The sequence below is a fragment of the Postia placenta genome (assembly GCF_002117355.1).
Source record: "Postia placenta MAD-698-R-SB12 unplaced genomic scaffold POSPLAscaffold_9, whole genome shotgun sequence".
In the NCBI taxonomy this organism is placed as follows: Eukaryota; Fungi; Basidiomycota; class Agaricomycetes; order Polyporales; family Adustoporiaceae; genus Rhodonia; species Rhodonia placenta.
Window position 1 is genome coordinate 1,151,807 of NW_020169840.1, and position 18,219 is coordinate 1,170,025.

The window sequence follows — 18,219 nt, forward strand, 5'->3', positions numbered from 1 at the left end:
TATCTTCTAATATATCCGTGCATTTGTAGGCCACAGTAGGCAGTGCATGATCAACAAGTTGAGCCCTTGACCAGGAATTTGTCACTGGCGACCTCTTGCGTGTGCTGAGATAGTCACGACGGTTCGCTTGGGGCAAAGTCGATGGACGATGGACCAGCGCCCGTCAGAAATCATTTCCACTTGTAATCCAGTCCGCTTCATAATGACGCAGCTTGGTCGGTGGGTAATCCCTACCCCCGAATTTTTACCACCCTACTTTGCATCCGAACTGACCGCTACCACGGGCGACGCTTCAAGATTGACTATACGATATACCTGATGGAAACTTCCATTTAGAATTGAGCGATCGACTGGATGGATGATGGGATCTGGCACAATCTGGTGGTTGTCGGATTGGCAGGATCGACTGGCAAGTTGCAGACTCCAGAACAGCTCATGCCAATCGTGTGAACAGCGCGCAACTTTGAATCCACAGCGATCAACTGCTAGGGCCAACAATTAGATTAGACCGTGAAGCTCGGCCGGCCAATGACTAAAATAGCTTGTATCGCATAACGTGCAAAGCTTGTATAAAGGTCCACATTGACGAATTGTACGGCTACTTCAGATGCTGCAATTGGAGGCATTAGCAATGCAGTTAGTTAGTTGACAAGACATATAGGGGTGGCCTCGTCGTATATATCTGCAAGGTGTCAGCGGGACCAGCGAATCGTCCGAGTCCCTTGTATCCTCTGCTGAGTAGCTTCATCTAAGCTCGAGCCTTCGTACAAGATCAGGGACCCGGATTCAACATCGACAAATTCATAGTAGATCAAGACGCCCATAGTCACATTGGGATTCGGCAACGGCCGAACGAGTTGCCTTCCTACAGCGTCGCTGTCCGTTCGTTCTGCCTGTGAGTTTGACCGTTCACAGCAGAGTGTTGGCAATCTCAGTAGAGGAATCTGATAGTAACGTTTTGGCTAACAAGTGAGGCGCAGGTAAGTGTAACGTGCCGCATCATGCTGACAAATGGATTGATTGACATTGCCAATCAATATCAGAGATATGAAGGCTGTGCTAGTTTGAGTTGACCTCGTGTTTACGCCTCTGCAGCGGCAGAATATCTTGGGTTGATTCCGAGGGGGACGGTCTCTGTGGTTCACTTTTGACGACGACTATGGCGGACAACGCACGCTCAACGTATTACACGGCTCCGGTCGGTCAACCTCCACCTCAGTTTGAATATCGCCCACAACCGTATCCGTACCCTTCGTACCAGCAGCAACAAGCATACGCTCAACCAGCTCAGGCATACCCACCTACTACGTACCCTAGTCATGACCAGGGTCGCTATGCGTACGGAAACCCATCGACCGCGCGTCATCCCTTACCAATCCCGCCGCCTTCTCCTGCCCCACCTCGACCGCCTTCTGCGCACCCACCCGGGCCGCAATATCAGCCAAGTCAGCAGCCGATGTCCTACTCACCCTCTCCATTTGATCCTCGCAATGCGCACGCTGCTGCTCAACGGTCGCCAGCAGCGGTACCGCACGCACGCAGGCCGCTCCCTGAACCCCGCAGCCGTCCGGGTGATGCTCACACTAGCCAACCGCCACCACCGCGCCCCAGTCCCTCACCAGGACCACGAGCCCCCACACACCGCCCCACGGTGTCTGTTTCATCTCTCCCGACTGTCAGGCCGAGCCTCGGCACACCAACGTCGCCGCATTCGTCGCCGCCGAAGTCTACAACCTCGGTGAGTCCCCCGCGCCCGCTCCCTCAGCCCCACCAGTATGGGCTGCCGCGCTCGTTCGCGCAACCAAATCTAGCGCGGAGCCCTAGTCCTTCAAAGATCGACCGCAACGAAGTTCAGCAACCGTCGCTCTCCGAGATCGCACCGATGGGCCAGAAGTTCGTCCCGCACTGGAGACGCGCCTTGCCCACCCCGGGGCACCCGGCTGGCTCTCCTCCGGTACCTCTACAGCCGCAGCAGGTCGAGCGGCGGAGCACAGTCTCCGGACCTGTGCCACCGCCCATCGCTCAGAGACAGGGCAATGCAATCCGTCCACTACCCCAGTCGCCGGCCATGCCGGGTGCCGGTCACGGACGGAGCTCGTCCTCCTCTGTGCATCCGTTGCCTCCATTACCGTCTGCGGCACCTCAAACGCCGGCGCAGTCAAATTCTCCGCCTCGTAGGTTGCCTCAGCCGAATATCCCCCGAGCTGCACGGCCGGGGAGCTCCTCCACCATCAACTCGGGCACGGACAGCACGGACAGCGAGGACCTTGCGTCGCACGTACTGCTGTCGCGTCCGCAAACGCGGCCCCCTGTGAATGGACAGAGGAATGGCCGGCAGAGTCCACAGTATGGTATTCTTGACATGCCGTCGCGGATGCAATCGAGCGCGAACGGATCGGCAGAGGCTCAGAGCGTTACTCTACGACTGGCATCCATGTCTGTTCAAGACGACCAGCACGGGCAGACGCGAGACGATACCGTGTTGCCAAACCCGGGCGAGCAGTCGTCGCGACCGCCCTCGCGGACACACGGCTACTCGCAATCGGTGCCGAACGCGAGCAGCGTCGTACTTCCCCATCCTATGCCGCCCATGACGCGCACCTACGCCCAGTCGGGTGCTACGCGATGGCCGGCAGGACTACCGCCACTGCCCAAAGCGCCTGCATCCAATGACGGGGGTGGCGACGATCCGTCACGCAGGCCCGGGATTTTTGGCCGCTCCACGCCGACGGCGGGCCACCGTCCGCCCATCTTGGACCTGAGCTTGGATGACGCGCCTCCGCCGTCGTTGAGGCGCTCACCGTCCCCTGCACGATCGGCCGCCCAAAGCGCTCCTAGACACGAACCCCCGTCGCCGTTCGATCCCTACCGCAACGCTCCCGCGAGCCGCTCGACTGGCGGCAGGCCGCAGCCGGCGTCCATCCGCACCCAGGCGCTCAATGGTACGTCCGGTGGCCCCGTCTTCTCGACGCGCCATGAGCTGCCGTCGCCTTCGCGGTCTCGCGCGGAGTCGCCGGTGTCTGCGACGACACCGTCCTCCGCCGTGTCTGCCGCGTCGGCGTTCACTCTGTCTGCGTTCCCCCGGCCCCCATCGTCCACACCGCCGTCGTCTCGGTCGTCATCGTCGCCGCGGGACCCGCAGTCCGCTGGCTCTGCGGTTTCGCCTCTGTCGGCCGTGTCGCCTGCATCGGCCAACTCGACCTCCTCTGCGTTCACGCTGTCCTCGTTCCCTCAGCCGCCTTCGCAAGTGCCCAGCGACCACACCTTTGGGAGACGCATTGTGGGACCCTCGGACCAGGACCGCCGCGATGGAGGCGGGTTCCGTCAGGCTATTCCCAAAATCTCTTTCCCCGCTAGCGGAGACGATGATGACAGCGAGGAAAGCGATAGCGATTTCGGCCCCGTCATTTCTGTGTCGGGACCAGGTGATCACGAGCCCTCTATCCCAAGCATCTCCATCGGCCCAGTGGATGACACGCCCGACGGCCTCCCGCAATTCTCGTTGACTGACGAGACGACAAAGCATCCCGAGGAGCATGTCACTCCGTTGCTCCGCGCTATCCGCAAAGGCCCAGGGTTGACTTGCGGTGGATGCGGCGGCGCGATCGTCGGGCGTACGGTCAGTGCGATGGGTGCGCGGTGGCATCCGGGATGCTTCCGCTGTTGTGTCTGCAACGAGCTGCTCGAGCATCTCAGCAGCTATGAGCATGAGGGCCGAGCGTATTGCGGGCTTGATTACCACGAGGTGAGCACCGCACGTCGTGATCTCTCGCTCTCGCCTTGCCTGCGTAAATGTCCGCAACTGAATCGCGCCTCTAGCGTTTTGCGCCCAGGTGCTATCACTGCAAGACCGTCATAGTCGACGAACGCTTCATCACGCTCGACGACCCTGAACTCGGCAAACGGACGTACCACGACATGCACTTCTTTTGCGCCGAGTGCGGTGACCCGTTCCTCGCGCCGTCTGCGTCTTCCCGCGCGCCTGCAGGTATGGGTCGTCGGCACAGGATGGCCTGACAATTCTTGCTCACATCAGTATAGGTGGTCAGACGTTCTCGGGAGATGGTATCTTCAGCGGGGGAGAAGACGATGTCGGCTTCACGGTGTACCGGGGGCATCCTTACTGTGAGGCCTGCCATGTGCGACTACGCCTGCCGAAGTGCAAACGCTGCAAGAAGGCCATCCGCGACGGCAAGAGAGCGGTGGAGGCGCTAGGTGGCAAGTGGTGTTGGGAGTGCTTCGTGTGCGCGGTACGTGTTTTTCGCGGGCCCCTTATTATGGATTATGGAGAATTGCGTTACTCACATAATATGCAGAGTTGCGAGAGGCCGTTCGACAACCCAGCGTTTTTTCAGAGAGACGGCAAGCCGTTTTGCGAACATTGTTTCAGTATAATGATCAAGAATGAGATGTAAAATCCGGACTTTGGGGCCTGGGGCCCTCCTCGTATTGCATTTGCGAAACTATTATCTAACGATCGCATCACTCTGTCTCGTACTTGTTTTCTTGATCATGCCAGATAGCCTTACTGACGTCGACTGCTACGAACTCGATGACTTCATGACATGACGTCGATACAATCACGTAGTTTTTTAGACCAAGCGTTTTGTATGAGACCTTGTATGATGCAACGTGCAAACGCGTATCACACCACTAGTGATAGTAAGCCCACCCGAGTAATCAAACACCTTTGAGATGAAGATTGTGCAAATAGTATGCCATGCAGTCGGTTTGGGAGCAGGTGCACCTGTAGGACAAAAGACCAATGCGCGTAGGCCCAAACTGACAGAATGTTGCTCAGAGGTCACAAATATCTCATGATTGCATCATTTGGCTTCTCACATCGACTGAGCTCTAGTACACCCGCAAAGATGTGAGAACTTTCATGACTACTAGTGAATTCAGATTGCGAACAGTTCAAACGCTTATAATCGACACTTATCGCGTAGTGAAGAAGCGATCGAATAGTCCGTCTTCGAAGTAGCGTGATCTAGCCGTTCGACCCGTATCCACAAACCTCGAATTATAGCGAGTGGTGAGTGGTAACTATGGACGAGTGGGGTTGGTACGTCAACTAAACGACCGACACGCAGCGAGAAGCGATAGTGAGTAGCGATCATTGCTGCGTGAAGGTGCAATTCTACTGCGCGATGCTCTCGAAAGGAGATGCCTGCATGGCAATTGGACAAAGACACTAGGTGGCAACCTGCGCGGGCAGGACTTGGCCAGTGCAGTCGCTGGTCAGGACAAGGGGCACTTCCCGCGCACATGGATCACAGCCAGCCAACGCCGGAGGTTCAATAAGCCTTGGCGGAGGAGCTAGTTCAACCGTTGCTTTGCTCTCGAGGAGGTCGAATTGCGTAAAGCCCTGATGCACGAATGATGCGTCATCCTACAACTACATAATAAATTAACGGACACTATCTTCACTGTAGATGGGACCTACCTGAACTTGCGTGCCGTGATCTACAGGTTGTGAGGGGTTGACGTAACGCACCGCCAATTCATTCAGTACGCTGTCCGTGATGTGGTTGGTACCGAGCACATATCCAAGTTTCGTCCTCAATCGCTGAGCGATTGCAAGGGCATCCTCGAGTTTCTCCGCATCCATCAGGGACTTGATGACAGCCGTGTAGGTCACCACGTTAGGCGGGGGCAGTTGCGGGCCCATTTTCTGAACAGAGGATGCAACCCCCACCTGACTGGACACATCCCCCGAGCGTGTCCCGTTGTCGGCGGACGCCTCCATGCGGTCAAGAAGCGTCGTCAGCTTCCCAACGTCGCCAATGCTCGCGAAGGAGGCTATGAGCATCGTCAGCGTCTCGACGCTCGGCTGGATACCGTGGCGGTACATGTCAGCGACGACCTGCGCAGCGCGCGTTGGTCCACTCCGCTGTCCGAACGCCAGCACGAACGCGTTGAAGTGGCCGGAGTCGTACATCATGGGGGGGACAATCAAGGCCGGGTAAGATGCGCGACGTGCGTCCAAAGAGTCATCCGGCGGGTGCGCGCTGTCGGTCAGAATTTCCGCAGAATTTGCCTGTGGTTCCGCAACGTCTGTTAGCGGTTCGTTCGGCGAAGAGGTAGAGGTCGAAGGTGTCGGAGAGGCCGGAGAGGTGGACAGGGCCGGAGCGGGGGCAGCCGCGTATCTAGCAGCTGCTATTTGTGTGAGGAGCTCTTGGTAAAGCTCTTCCAAGCTCTGGGTGGAGCGCATGGACTGTGCAGTGACATGCCAGACGAGTGCAGTGTGGTGGGTAGACGGGAACAGCTTCGCACCGAGGGGTTGAGGAGGGTACAACACGGCATAACGCGCATAATTGGAATCCGCACCCCCCTTCTCGGCGCGTTCCATAGTCCGAACGCTACGCCAGACCGCCCATTGCGGCACGCCGATCATGTGGAAGTGGTGGATGAAGGTGAGGAGGAGCATGTGGCCACGGTTCCGGCGGTGGTAGTACAGCATCTCGGACAGGGCCCACATCGCTGTGGCCGGCGCCCTTTTATACGACCGTGCGCGCAGGATGTGGAGGGCGCGCGATTGACCGGCTGACCTGTACGCTTCAATGAAGGTTGCGAGAGCACTGGGGAGGGGGTAACGGGACGAGAACATACAACTGTGGCGTAGAATTCGGAGCGCGGCTGCTAAGCTGCTCCTGTCAGGGTACTGAGTCATTGCCTGCAGCGCAGCTGGCGGGCGATAAAGATTGAACCTCGGGACACGCAGACGGGACTCTTGGTGCTCGGGGCTCCGGGCTTCTGTCTCGCGCAGCTTTTGGACTAGTTGCAGGTTGGTCATGTCCAGAGCGCGCTTGAGATTGCGCACGAGCGCGGCATAAGCCGTGTCGTGGACACTGAACCCCCGTGCACGCGCATTTTGCACAAGGGCGACAGCACCTGCCAACCTGTCCGTCATGCAGCAGCTCTTGACAGCGCAAGTATACCACCCTTCGACCTGCACTGCGAGGCGGGCTTTCAGGGACTTGCGAGTAGAGTCAGAGACCTCTCTTTCTGTCTCATACTTGATGGCTTGATCGCATAGCTCCTCTAAAAAGGCGAAGCTCCTGGCAGGCGAGGAGTGACGGAAGACATCCAAGATGACGCGGGTACTCAGGACAGACGCATAGCCTTTGGAAGTGCTCATTAATGCGAATTGCACGACGAGGGGCAGGTCAGGGACCCGCTCTGTGAAGAGGATGCTTTGTACCCGCCTCACGGGTTCCGGATCTGCACACGCCGCGTCTGGAATGAGCGACCACCATTTTGCAAAGTCTGAGAGACGCTTGTGGGGATCCTCGTAGTCTTTCTCGAGGACATGGATGCCAGCAGCAAAATAAGCTGCCGCGGGCTCGATGGTTACGCCTATATCTGTCAGCTCTGTCAGGACGCGGTTTGCGTCGACAAAGTTGCCATCGGTGACGAGCTGCTGCAGTAGGTCCGAGGGATTGGCAGGTAGAGCAGCAAGAGGTACTTCAGAGGCTGATGGTGAGCTGGCGAGACTGTAGTCGTCGTATGTATCCTCGAACAGAGAAACGTCGAGCGGCATCGACGGATAGCGCTGTCTCTTCATTTCTGCCATGAAAGGAGTCTCTTCTCCGGAGGCCGGCGTGCTGAAGTGATGCACGGACGTCGCCGCGAATAGCCTACTTGACCATCCTAGACGGTCCAGAGGAAAGCGGACACGGTGCCATGGCGTCCACGGGGCCGCTCTGAGCACCCATGTGGCCATCCACCTGTTTATAATTCATCAGACAAGGAAGTGAAGCTAGATACCTGGACAAGGACTCACGAATGGCCCGAGCTTTCAATAAGTAGGAGACAACTCGCTGGGTAACAGATTGAGAAATCTTAAAGCCACTAGTACTATAAGGATTTCCATTTCTGGCAGAGTATTCGCTGACTAATCAGAGTTGTTAACGTGAGACAAGACTGGAGAGACGCGCTCGCCTGAACCACAAGCTCTCCCGGTCGCGAACTATCGCAGCTCTTATTCTTTCGCGGTTCGTTGGACTATTGGGATTATGTCTTCGCCAAAACGCACCGCTTCACCATCTCCAAATAACGACGCCAAACGCATCAAGTTGACGGTGCCCCAGCAGAACCAAGGGGCGACTGCTGTGGACCCGGAAAACGCACCTGGAAAGAAGAGCGAGCTGGAGCCAATCCAAGGTGGGGACATTGGAAATCTGCCACCCGACGATGCCAGTGAACCCTCGCGTGAGCCGGCGTCCGCGGTCTCGGTGCGCGTATTAAAGGCTGAGGGCGAGGGCGAGGATGGCGGAGATGTGTCCATGGCGGAAGGTGTCGACGCGGTAGATGAGGAGGCAGACTCTGGAGAAGAGAACGATGAGGAAGACCCAGCCCAGCTCGAGGCTACCAGACTCCGACTGGAAGAGCAAGCGCAGAAGTATCTCGCCGCCCAGACGCACGAAGTGATCATTCCCTCCTATTCTGCATGGTTTGATATGTCGAAAATCCATCCCATCGAGCGCCGTGCGCTACCTGAGTTCTTTAACTCGCGACACCGGTCGAAAACCCCCTCGATATACAAGGACTACCGCGACTTTATGGTCAATACCTACCGCTTACGCCCGTCCGAGTATCTCACTGTGACTGCGTGTCGCAGAAATCTCGCGGGCGACGTCTGCGCTATCATGCGCGTCCACGCGTTTCTCGAACAATGGGGGCTGATCAACTACCAAGTATGTATATCCCGGATGCACCTTTCCGCTGATATTAATGGGTCACGCCTGCTTAGATTGACCCGGACCAAAGACCAGCCGCCCTAGCACCGCCATTCACGGGTCACTTCCGTGTTATTCTTGACACCCCTCGCGGACTGCAGTCATTACATCCCGGCACTCGTCCGACAAACCAGTCTACCGCAGCGGGTATCAATGGCGCCGTCAAACCAGGCTCCTCCGCTACTCCTGCATCCGTCGAATTGCGCTCATCTATCTACCAGACGACAGCAAAGTCTTCACGGCAAGTCAACGCGGCAGAAGCGAATGCGCTTACCAACGGCGCCAACGCGCCCAATGGCCAGGAGCGACCGATGGTCAAGTACCAATGCGACACATGCGGAGTGGACTGTACGCAGGAGCGGTATCACTCGCTGAAACAGAAGAACTTCGAGCTCTGTCCGCCATGCTACCTTGATGGCCGATTCCCGTCGACGATGTTCAGCGGCGACTTCGTGAAGCTCACTGCCGCGTCGACTGCGAGCGGGCTGCACCATGGGAGCGGGACGGGCGCGGATGACGATTGGACAGATCAGGAAATCCTGTTGCTGCTCGAAGGTGTGGAAATGTACGACGACGACTGGTCCGCGATCGAGGAACACGTCGGGTCGCGAAGCGCACAGCAGTGCATTCGCAAATTCTTGCAACTCCCTATCGAAGATCCATACGTCGCAACTGAGGGCGACATGGGTCCGTTGCGTTACGCGCGGATACCATTTGAGCAAGCAGACAACCCGGTGATGAGCGTTGTCGCATTCCTCGCTGGCGTCATCAATCCAGGTGTAGCGGCAGAGGCTGCCAAGACCGCGTTGCACGCCCTTACGGACGGCAACGTCAAAGATGCCGAAGACGGGGAGAACAAAAAGGAGGAGCAGAGCGCAGGAACTGTCGGTGAGGCCGAAGGCGACTCGGAGAAGCCTGATGTGTCTATGGAGGACGCCCAGAGAGACAGCTCAGTGGTACAGCCTGCTGAGGGCGATAACGCTGAGCGGCAGCAACCAGAGAGTTCAGATATGGCGGTTGACTCGGAGGCCGGGCAGTCAAAACCCACGCAGGGCATTCCGCACTCAAAAGTCGTCCGCGCCGCCAATCTCGCGCTCAAGGCATCTGCTAAGGCTGCCAACAAGCTCGCCAACGCGGAGGATACGCAGATCCGCTCCACTCTTGCGACGCTCATCCAACTCACGCTGACGAAGCTTGAGCTGAAGATGGCACAGTTCGAGGAGCTCGAGGAGCTGCTCGAGGACGAACGGCGGAATCTAGAGAGCCAGCGGATGGCACTCGTCAACGAACGCACCACACTGCGGAAGACACTGGACAACGTGCGGACAGAACTAGGGAAGCACAACCAGGGCAGCAGTACGCCTGGCGCATTGAATGCGGCCACCAGCCAGGCGCAATCCGCACTTAACCAGAGCGGACAAGGGGCACGGGTTAGCGAAGTCCCAGGTGGCGCCCCGGCGCAGGGGGACATGGGCCCTGTTAGCGGGGGTAACGTCGCGCAACTGAGTTGAAATGTTATGTATGAGTTTGTTATTATGTTGTGATTCTGTATCCCTTTTCTGATGTCGTGTTCTCCTAGCCGCGTAGAGTACTGCAGATCCTGTAACTTTTCTTTGCTAAGCTTAATCCTACCTCGAACTGTCTTTCCCGTCTGGCATCGATAAGCCTGATGCTTACAACGCTGCAGGATGTATGCGGAATCTAAGAGTATAGGTGTTCGTCATCCACGAATATTGAACGATGCGAAAATATGCGGCCACGTATTTACACGGCATTATATGCATTGACTCCGTTCCTCTCATCTCCTCCCTCCTGTGGCGGAGAGACAGGAACTCCACGGTGTATCGTATTGTCGAAACTGGTGACTTCCCATTGCCGCAGCCATGCAGCTGACATGTTGTCCTCATGCCTTCGTTTGCTCTCCGGGACTGCTGACGGCACCGTGGCACTCAAAAACTCAGAGTTTGCGAGAACAGGTGTCCTCTGTGTGCTCCAGGGCAGGAGGTTGCATGCCTCATGAGACGGGGTGATCGGCGTCGGCACCTCTGCCACACTCTCAGGAGAAGTATCTGATATCTGTTCAGAGAGCATGGGCGTCATCACTTGCGGACAACGACGTTCTGCGGCCAGTGATCGAATGTTGAGCAAGAAATGCGAGCCCTGCGGCCCATAGTCAGGTCGAGCGGGCTGGCGGCATCGCGAACGGACGACTGACCGAATAGGAGAGTATAGCGGATACCCAGCTGTCGGCGCAAATGTAAGCGTCGCTGAATAGTGCGTGACCACAGACAGGCCACTCACATAGCGGCCCAATCCGCGAGGAAAATGCTCGAGACATGTGGCGCGATGGTACACAGTAGAAGAGTGACTGCCAAAGATAAATTGACGCAAGGAGAAGTAGCGGTGCATTGCGTGGACTTACCGAGTATCCTGGAAAACGTTCATAGTGAGCACAAGCGAGGATCAATATGCGGATGTCTCACAAGAAGTAATATAGCGTGCCATCACGCCACACGCAAAGTAGTATAGGGAGGTCTCTCAGTGGCCCGTACGTAAGGCATCTGATGGTCATGAGAACGAAGAGCAGGGCTGGGATCCGAATGAGTTAAGTCATGTTGCGTAGGAAATGTACCCACTTTCGAAGCCCAGAAGAGGAAGCCTGCGTGGTCGATCAGCTGTAAGCGGCTAATCTTTCAGCATGATTCAAGCAGGACTCACCAGCACACCTTGAAGAAGCTGAGAACCTCTGGATAGAAGCAGCCTCGAACAGGCCAATCGGATGGATAATGTATGGCGAGGTGGTAGAACTGCGGGAATGCTGTGATGTCCATGGCGAACACGGCCTGTGTGCGACGTAAGCATTAAATCATCCCAGGTTCTGGACATGCTCGCGCACCGCAATTTCTCCTGGAGCAACCTCATTAATGAACGAAGGATAGAGCGTGCTGTGATCGCTAACCTATTATGGAGAACACTAGGATATAGAAAACTTGGTGCGCGAGTCGGCATTGAGTGACGTGCGTAGTTTGGAGATGTCTCACCTATGCGATTACGCCCATACAACGCGTATAGTCTGAGCATCAGGCTTAGCTCAACGCTCAACATGAGCACAAAGAGGGTCCTGGTATAGTTGTTATGTATATATGTGTCCTCTCGGACAGCTGCACGTACGCGGTGTTGAATACCATGAAGTTTACGCAGCTAATGGAGCGGCTGAGCCTTTATTAAATCTCGACGCTGATTCTGGCACGTACTATGCAGGAAACAGCGTGAAAGCTAGACATCTGCTCCGAGCATGACTTCAACGCTCTAATTGATACAACCTGGGAGGGCCGTGCTTACGCTTGCACAGCTAGGCCAAGATATCTCGAGACAAAGTATAGGAATTTCGGAATCGTATCAGCTGATCTACAAGCGAAGATGAGAAGATTGGCAGTTGCTTTGTCTGGCAACATACCTCCAAATGAGCGTAATCTGTGTAGGCAACTTCAGACAGACGTTCAACAGGTGAGTCACTGGACACACCTCATCATCCATTGACAGAACGAAATCATACAGCAAGCAAGAGAACGCGGCGCCTAGAAAGTGCAGTGAGCATCAAGCGACACACATAAATATGAGAGGGCTTACATGAGTGGAACTCAGTCGTTATGGTGAGTTGAGTGAACGCCACAACGTTTGGACCGGTCGCGTTCATGATCCACGAGACCCGTCGTGTAAGACTCGACTCGAACAATGGTTCTCGCAAATGTTATTCCGTGAACATTCGGCCGGGTCGCGTACGCGTCGTAGGATGGCGACGCAAGCAGGTGCGCGACAAAGCTAGACCGGGAAGCCTATATATAAGGGCCCGCCACTAATATGATTTGGCGCGATAACAATCAAATTGTTGGGCGCGATACGTAACATGTCATCGCTTCCCGCAATATGAACGTATATAGACAAGCGTGCGCCCACAGCATGTTTGAAGCATGCCCCAGCATCTGGGGCATACCGTAATAAGCAGGTATATGGAATTCGACTACTCATAGCAGGAAGCCGAATACAGCCAGCAAGGACGAGGATCATATCACCATAGCAAGCTAACACTTCATCTTCTATTGGAGCCGTCAAGTTGAGTTCTGGGCGTTCCTCCGGACTATCACCGGAAAGTATAATACAGTTCTGCCTCAGCGTCTTCCCCGCACTGTCAGAGCGTGGCAATTGTCTGAAGTAATATCTGCGCAGCGCGCCCACACCGAAGACACGAGCTAGAACGTACTTACTTTGCGCTTGCCTCACTCCCGCTGGAAGTCTGTACTCTGCTTTGATGTAGAGCAGCTAGCAGAACATGTGGGTGGATTTGAATACAGTAATGGACGCGAAGGACAGGATCGCCAGCGCTCAACGGTCAACGGCTAGGCCCGGGGCCTGGCTTGTCCTGGGGAAGCCTTCTGTGATTGGCTTGGAGAGGCCTTGAGATCGATCATGCCGATACGCGCCGCCACGAATGGCAGGTGAGTAGGAAACCACTCCACTTGCCCATTCCAGACGGCCGCTCGTCCGAGTCTGGAGACGCATCATACGATGCCGCCACCGAGTTCACAGCAGCGGCGCACACGAACAATTCAGGCACTCGGCACATATATCGTGTTCTATAGATGTATGTAAGACGGCGTCGGTTCTTACAATAGTCATTTCGTCATAATCATAAAGTCTACTGGTAGAGTGGTAGGAGTAGTTTGTAATGATTCATTCTTGTCGCCGGGATGAGAACGAGTCCAGATCAAGATCGGTGTGTGTCCATTGGCCTCGAGGCAGTCGGCTGATATAGCTGGTCATCACGACATGAAGCGCTGTTCGATACTGGGAGTGCCGCCTCCCATCATGGCTACTAGCGGGGACTGCAGAGTGTCGAGCCGCCACTCCGAACGCAGACGGTGGTAGATCATCTTGAACGTCGACACAGCGCCTTTCTCGAGCACTAGGCCGATGACAGATTCGTGCCCATTCATCCGCTCGGCCTTGAAGCGCGACGCGCTGGAGGCCTGGGGAGACATGGTGTTCTGCGAAAGACGAGGCGTGGCGCCAGGCTGAGAGTAGCCCTGAGAGCCGGCGGTGGGAGACACCTCAATGCGGAACCGAACCTGCTTGTGCAGCGCCGCTGGTCCGTCCTGCGTGTCGTCCGTGCGGCACTTGATGACATGCCAACCATGGTTCTCCTCGAGCACCCAGACAATTCCAAACAAGTCAAGCAGACGGAGGGTCTCGTTACGCGTCGTGTGGATGTCGCTGACCGAGTAAAGCAGATAGGACTGCACCTTCCAGTGGAACAAGTTGGAAAACCAGCCCTTGAACTCGCCGACCACAGGCGACCCGATGAGTGAAGCAGGAGGAGACATCGGCGAGGGAGACCCAATCATCGAGAATGTAGCCCTCTTCTGAAGTAAGGGAGTCCCGTAAAGATCTAGAGCAGGAGCTGTTACGATCCTTCAGCCGTCGAGTTACACAATCGTTATCAGGACTCACGTCGACTGCGGCGATCCTTCTTGTCTTTGTGCTGGTCCTTATGCGCCGGTTCGTTGAAGAAGACTAAGTTGCCCATCTCTTTCGCCATAGGCACAGAGTGTCCGAAGCCCAGGCCGCCAGCATTGTGTGCGTTATCGTGTCTGTGGGCCTTCGGGCTTGTCCCATTCACGGCGCAATTCTCTTTGTCGTTCATGACGGAAGTACGAGACGCTGTATCCATGGCCTCGCATGGGCCAGCACGGCCCGTGCCCGAGGCGACCCTGTCCTCAGTGATGTCCATGCGATCATCAAGAGGCTCGCGCGCAGAACCAGTGGGACGGTCGACATGAGACGCGTTCCAAGAAGCAGCCTGTAGATTCACCATGTCCGCATACTGATCAAATGTCTGCTGTAGCTTGACATCTGGGACCTTGGGCGCGGTGATCATCGGCAGCATAGGAGTAGCGGGCGCCTGAACGGGCATGGGAGCATGAATGACAGGCGAGGGGGCCGCCATAGAGGCACGATAGTTGGATCGAGGGACGCCCGGAGAGAGACCCGCCCAGCCAATTGGTGGAGGAGCAGAGCCGCGCCGCACGGGAGGCGGAGGAAGTTCGCGAGCCTGGAGCTGCGCAAAGGCGCTCTGCGAATGTCCCTGTCCAGGCGAAGCCGCCGAATCGGTTTGCACGCGCTGAAGAGTCGGGAACATCGGCCGGGCTTGCAAGTTAGGCGAGAAGAACTGCGGAGGGTCTTGCGACGGCCTTGGAGTCGTGACGAAAGCAGACACTGGTCGGGGCTTCTGAGGGCGTGGACCCACGGGAGACGGGGGATGAGCACGAGACGGCGGCCGTTCGATAAGCATGTCGGTGTTGATCGTGAGCGTCATTGGAGAGGAGCTACGGACTGGCGGCGCCGGGGCATTACGACCAGAGTTCAAGAACTGGACTTGAGGCAATGGCGGTCGGTTGAGGTCTTGCAGCTCTGGGTGAGTCGGTCTCTTCGACCGCGGTGCGGCATACTGCTTAGTGATGATCTTGCCAACGGCGTTGAATACCTCATCGATGTCCATGAGAATTCCGTTCTCTTCCATAGTCTTCTCGCGATGCTTTTGCAGTAAGAAGTAGAACGCCTTCGCCAAAGTACCTTGTCCAGCGGGGCTCAAGAGATCAGCACGGATGACGTTGGGATCGGCATGACGTCCCCAGATGACGCAGAGAGACTCGAAAAGATCACGATCAATATGCAGAGCAGACGGCAGAGGCTGAGCCAATTCCGAGACCGGAGGAGCAGGCACGTAGATGATACCAGGGGTGGCGCCTTGAAGCCATGGATGTGCTAGAATGTCTGTCATCTGTGGGGAGATGAACTTGCGTTAGCTAATCGACTAAGTGTTAGATGCTGAATTCATCACCGAGATACGTCTCGAGACGTCCACGACCAGCATACGCGTCAACAAGTCTCTAGCCAATGGATCGATGTATGCAGGCATTTCGTACTTGCCCACCTTGACCTTGTTCAGGAGCGTCCGAACATTCTTATCATCGAAAGGCAGTCGACCGGTCAAGAGGGCAAACAGAATAACACCACAGCTCCAGATATCGGTTGCAGTCCCAGTGTACTTGTGCCCGTTTACGATTTCAGGACTAGCATAGTGGGGGCTGCCGCAGCTCGTCTCCAGCTGCAGAGAGGGCGGGGCGAATGCGGCCATGCCCCAGTCGGCAATCTTGATTAGGGGAGGATTGAGAGAGTGAATTAAGATATTTTCCGGCTTGAGGTCGCGGTGGATTATAGAGAAGGTGTGCGCATAATTAAGACCGTAGATGATTTGTTTGAAATATGCCAGAGCCTCGGGCGGAGCCAGCTTGCCGCGGTTGACCAAGAAGTCGAAGAGCTCTCCGCCTTCCACGTACTCCAAGATCAGATACAGCTCCTTCTCGCCTTCATAGACATCATATATGCGCATAATATTGGGATGGTTCATGAGCTTCATCATAGTGATCTCCCGGTCGATGCCAAGGCGTTGCTTGTCCGACTTGGCTTGCGCGGCGAGAGAGGCACGAGATGTAGCAAAAGGATGAAGAGGCAGAATCTTGACTGCAGCGAGCTGGCCAGTTCGGCGGTGCTTTGCGATCTTGACATGTCCGCTAGCGCCTTTGCCGACGCATTCGCCTATGACCCAAGGGCCGACATACTTGGCATCGTCGGGGTAGTCAAACGCTCCATTTCCAGCGGCGGCCTTCTCCTTCTGCCATCGGGTGCCAAGAGGTGTCTGGTACTTCACAGGCGGTGCGCGAGGCGGGCTGTCCGGGGAAATCATCATAGTCGTCCACAACTAAGAAAAAAAATACAAAACAAAGATTATAGTAATGTTAGAGTAAGCTGAAGAGGCGGTTGTCGCTGTCGCTGTCGGCCGGCACCAGGATGACCGACCAGAAACAAGAGGGGAACCCAGTCAAAGAGAGTGAACTTGAACTGGGCGGCGGCGGCTGACGCGCAAACAACGCGCAAACAAGTTTAATCACGTGAAGGTGCCGTTGACGCGAGCGTCTATTAGACTTTTGAGTCATTGAAACTTGAGCGTCATGGAAAAGGACGCCCACGCTCTTTGTAAACTTCCCATTGCTTACAGCAAAACCAATAACGATATACCTCCCTCGCAAAAGTACATATAGGCGGCATAGAGCATAGCGGCGCTCGGTACCTCGAGGTGACGTGCCCTCATCCCTCCGAAGAGGTTGTGCGCGTCAGCTATATATAGTAATTCACGCCGATGTCTCAATATTCGTCCGTTTGTCGAGGTCTACCCTGTCGCTCTTTGCTTCGAGTAGCAACGGCAGATAACTACGACTTCAGCACCCCATTCTGCGATGCCAGTAGCATCCTCAATCTGACCATCAGTCATGGAGCCCGTAGCTTTTCTCGATCGGCTAAACGCCGCCGTCTCTGCACCACCGCCGACTCCGACTCCTGCCACGAGCTTCTTCCCCGCCTTACCCCAAAATATCTGCAAGGGAAGGTCTATCGTTGTTGGTTTTGCTGTAAGTCGTAGAAAAAACACAGCCTCTGCTGTTTCCCTATTCTACTATTTTACGCACGACTTGAAGCATCTGACCGGTGTTCAGATGCTTTTGTAAATCTCCAGGCACCCATGTGCAACGCGGGAAATCATCTGAGATACACAGCCGTGTTTCTCTGTGCACACAGCCCTCTATAACCCGTGATATCGGCTCTTCTGCTCGTAGAAACAACCGCAGGTATGCGTTGCATCGTTGCCTTGTCTCCCCTCCGTTTAAAAACGCCCAAATCTCAATTGCAGACCATCCATCTCCAGTTCGATTGTGGGTATGGAGCAACGTCTCTCCTTTACACACAGCTGGCAGATGTGCCTGATACAACCGGTAGCACCGGAACGACCGCGCAACCCGGCTTGACCGACCAGCATCCGTCTCGACTCTGCGCTCTATATCAACTCGTATCCACCCGCACTGTCACTTAACCTTCTTTGATAATAGGACCGACTGCATTCACCGACACTGGGCGCCTCATACCGCTCTCTGTGCATTGTGCATACCACGGATGAGTTGTTCTCGCGTTGATCAAGACTCTGCGATGGCATCATCTCGACGTATCTGCGATAATCATAAATCCTGAACACGCTCACGAAGACTCTGACGTGCACAACCCCGATCCAACGGTTATAGTAATAGCGCTGCATCTCTGGTGTAGCCTACCTTGACGACGAGAAGCACGGGATAGCGCTATGCTACTGGCCCTTCCCACAAGCTGAGCGATAAAATCTGAAGGCTGTATACCAAGCCAACTCTATCATACTTGCAAGGTGAATGTGCTCTGCAGTCGCAGCTCGCTCTAATTAGGCTAACGTGTCGGGCTGGCTGGCTTGTGCCCGTGTCAGCTGTTCACAGCCAACTGCCCCGTGTGAATACCATGTTGTCTCCAAAATAACACACGTACACGCTTCGCGTCTGCGTAA

General features: G+C 55.7%; 6 protein-coding genes across 6 annotated transcripts; 2 read left to right on the top strand and 4 right to left on the bottom strand.

Annotated features, from left to right (window-relative positions):
* Nucleotides 1–1,319: 1,319 nt before the first annotated feature.
* Nucleotides 1,320–4,415, top strand: POSPLADRAFT_1146422 (hypothetical protein; the record flags this gene model as incomplete). Its single annotated transcript, XM_024485929.1, has 6 exons — nucleotides 1,320–1,445; nucleotides 1,588–1,738; nucleotides 1,812–3,745; nucleotides 3,820–3,988; nucleotides 4,042–4,250; nucleotides 4,317–4,415. 6 exons carry the CDS (start codon nucleotides 1,320–1,322, stop codon nucleotides 4,413–4,415), a joined length of 2,688 nt encoding a protein of 895 aa, XP_024337859.1.
* A 779-nt stretch (nucleotides 4,416–5,194) lies between these two features.
* Nucleotides 5,195–6,913, bottom strand: POSPLADRAFT_1066434 (hypothetical protein; the record flags this gene model as incomplete). The annotated part of the gene is made up of 2 exons (XM_024482072.1): nucleotides 5,195–5,368; nucleotides 5,447–6,913. 2 exons carry the CDS (start codon nucleotides 6,911–6,913, stop codon nucleotides 5,195–5,197), a joined length of 1,641 nt encoding a protein of 546 aa, XP_024337860.1.
* A 1,105-nt stretch (nucleotides 6,914–8,018) lies between these two features.
* On the top strand, nucleotides 8,019–10,252 carry POSPLADRAFT_1058007 (hypothetical protein; the record flags this gene model as incomplete). The annotated part of the gene is made up of 2 exons (XM_024480989.1): nucleotides 8,019–8,699; nucleotides 8,756–10,252. 2 exons carry the CDS (start codon nucleotides 8,019–8,021, stop codon nucleotides 10,250–10,252), a joined length of 2,178 nt encoding a protein of 725 aa, XP_024337861.1.
* A 588-nt stretch (nucleotides 10,253–10,840) lies between these two features.
* On the bottom strand, nucleotides 10,841–12,438 carry POSPLADRAFT_1145934 (hypothetical protein; the record flags this gene model as incomplete). The annotated part of the gene is made up of 11 exons (XM_024485859.1): nucleotides 10,841–10,984; nucleotides 11,043–11,109; nucleotides 11,164–11,171; nucleotides 11,378–11,431; nucleotides 11,468–11,584; nucleotides 11,638–11,700; nucleotides 11,996–12,017; nucleotides 12,084–12,149; nucleotides 12,199–12,215; nucleotides 12,267–12,319; nucleotides 12,372–12,438. The coding sequence occupies 11 exons, from the start codon at nucleotides 12,436–12,438 to the stop codon at nucleotides 10,841–10,843; spliced, it is 678 nt and encodes a 225-aa protein (XP_024337862.1).
* A 1,123-nt stretch (nucleotides 12,439–13,561) lies between these two features.
* POSPLADRAFT_1146878 (hypothetical protein) lies at nucleotides 13,562–15,114 on the bottom strand (the record flags this gene model as incomplete). Its single annotated transcript, XM_024485998.1, has 2 exons — nucleotides 13,562–14,199; nucleotides 14,250–15,114. 2 exons carry the CDS (start codon nucleotides 15,112–15,114, stop codon nucleotides 13,562–13,564), a joined length of 1,503 nt encoding a protein of 500 aa, XP_024337863.1.
* A 207-nt stretch (nucleotides 15,115–15,321) lies between these two features.
* POSPLADRAFT_1146716 (hypothetical protein) lies at nucleotides 15,322–16,545 on the bottom strand (the record flags this gene model as incomplete). The annotated part of the gene is made up of 2 exons (XM_024485971.1): nucleotides 15,322–15,579; nucleotides 15,640–16,545. Coding segments are annotated over 2 exons (1,164 nt in total), but the record flags the coding sequence as incomplete, so codon positions are not given.
* Between the last annotated feature and the right edge of the window lie 1,674 nt (nucleotides 16,546–18,219).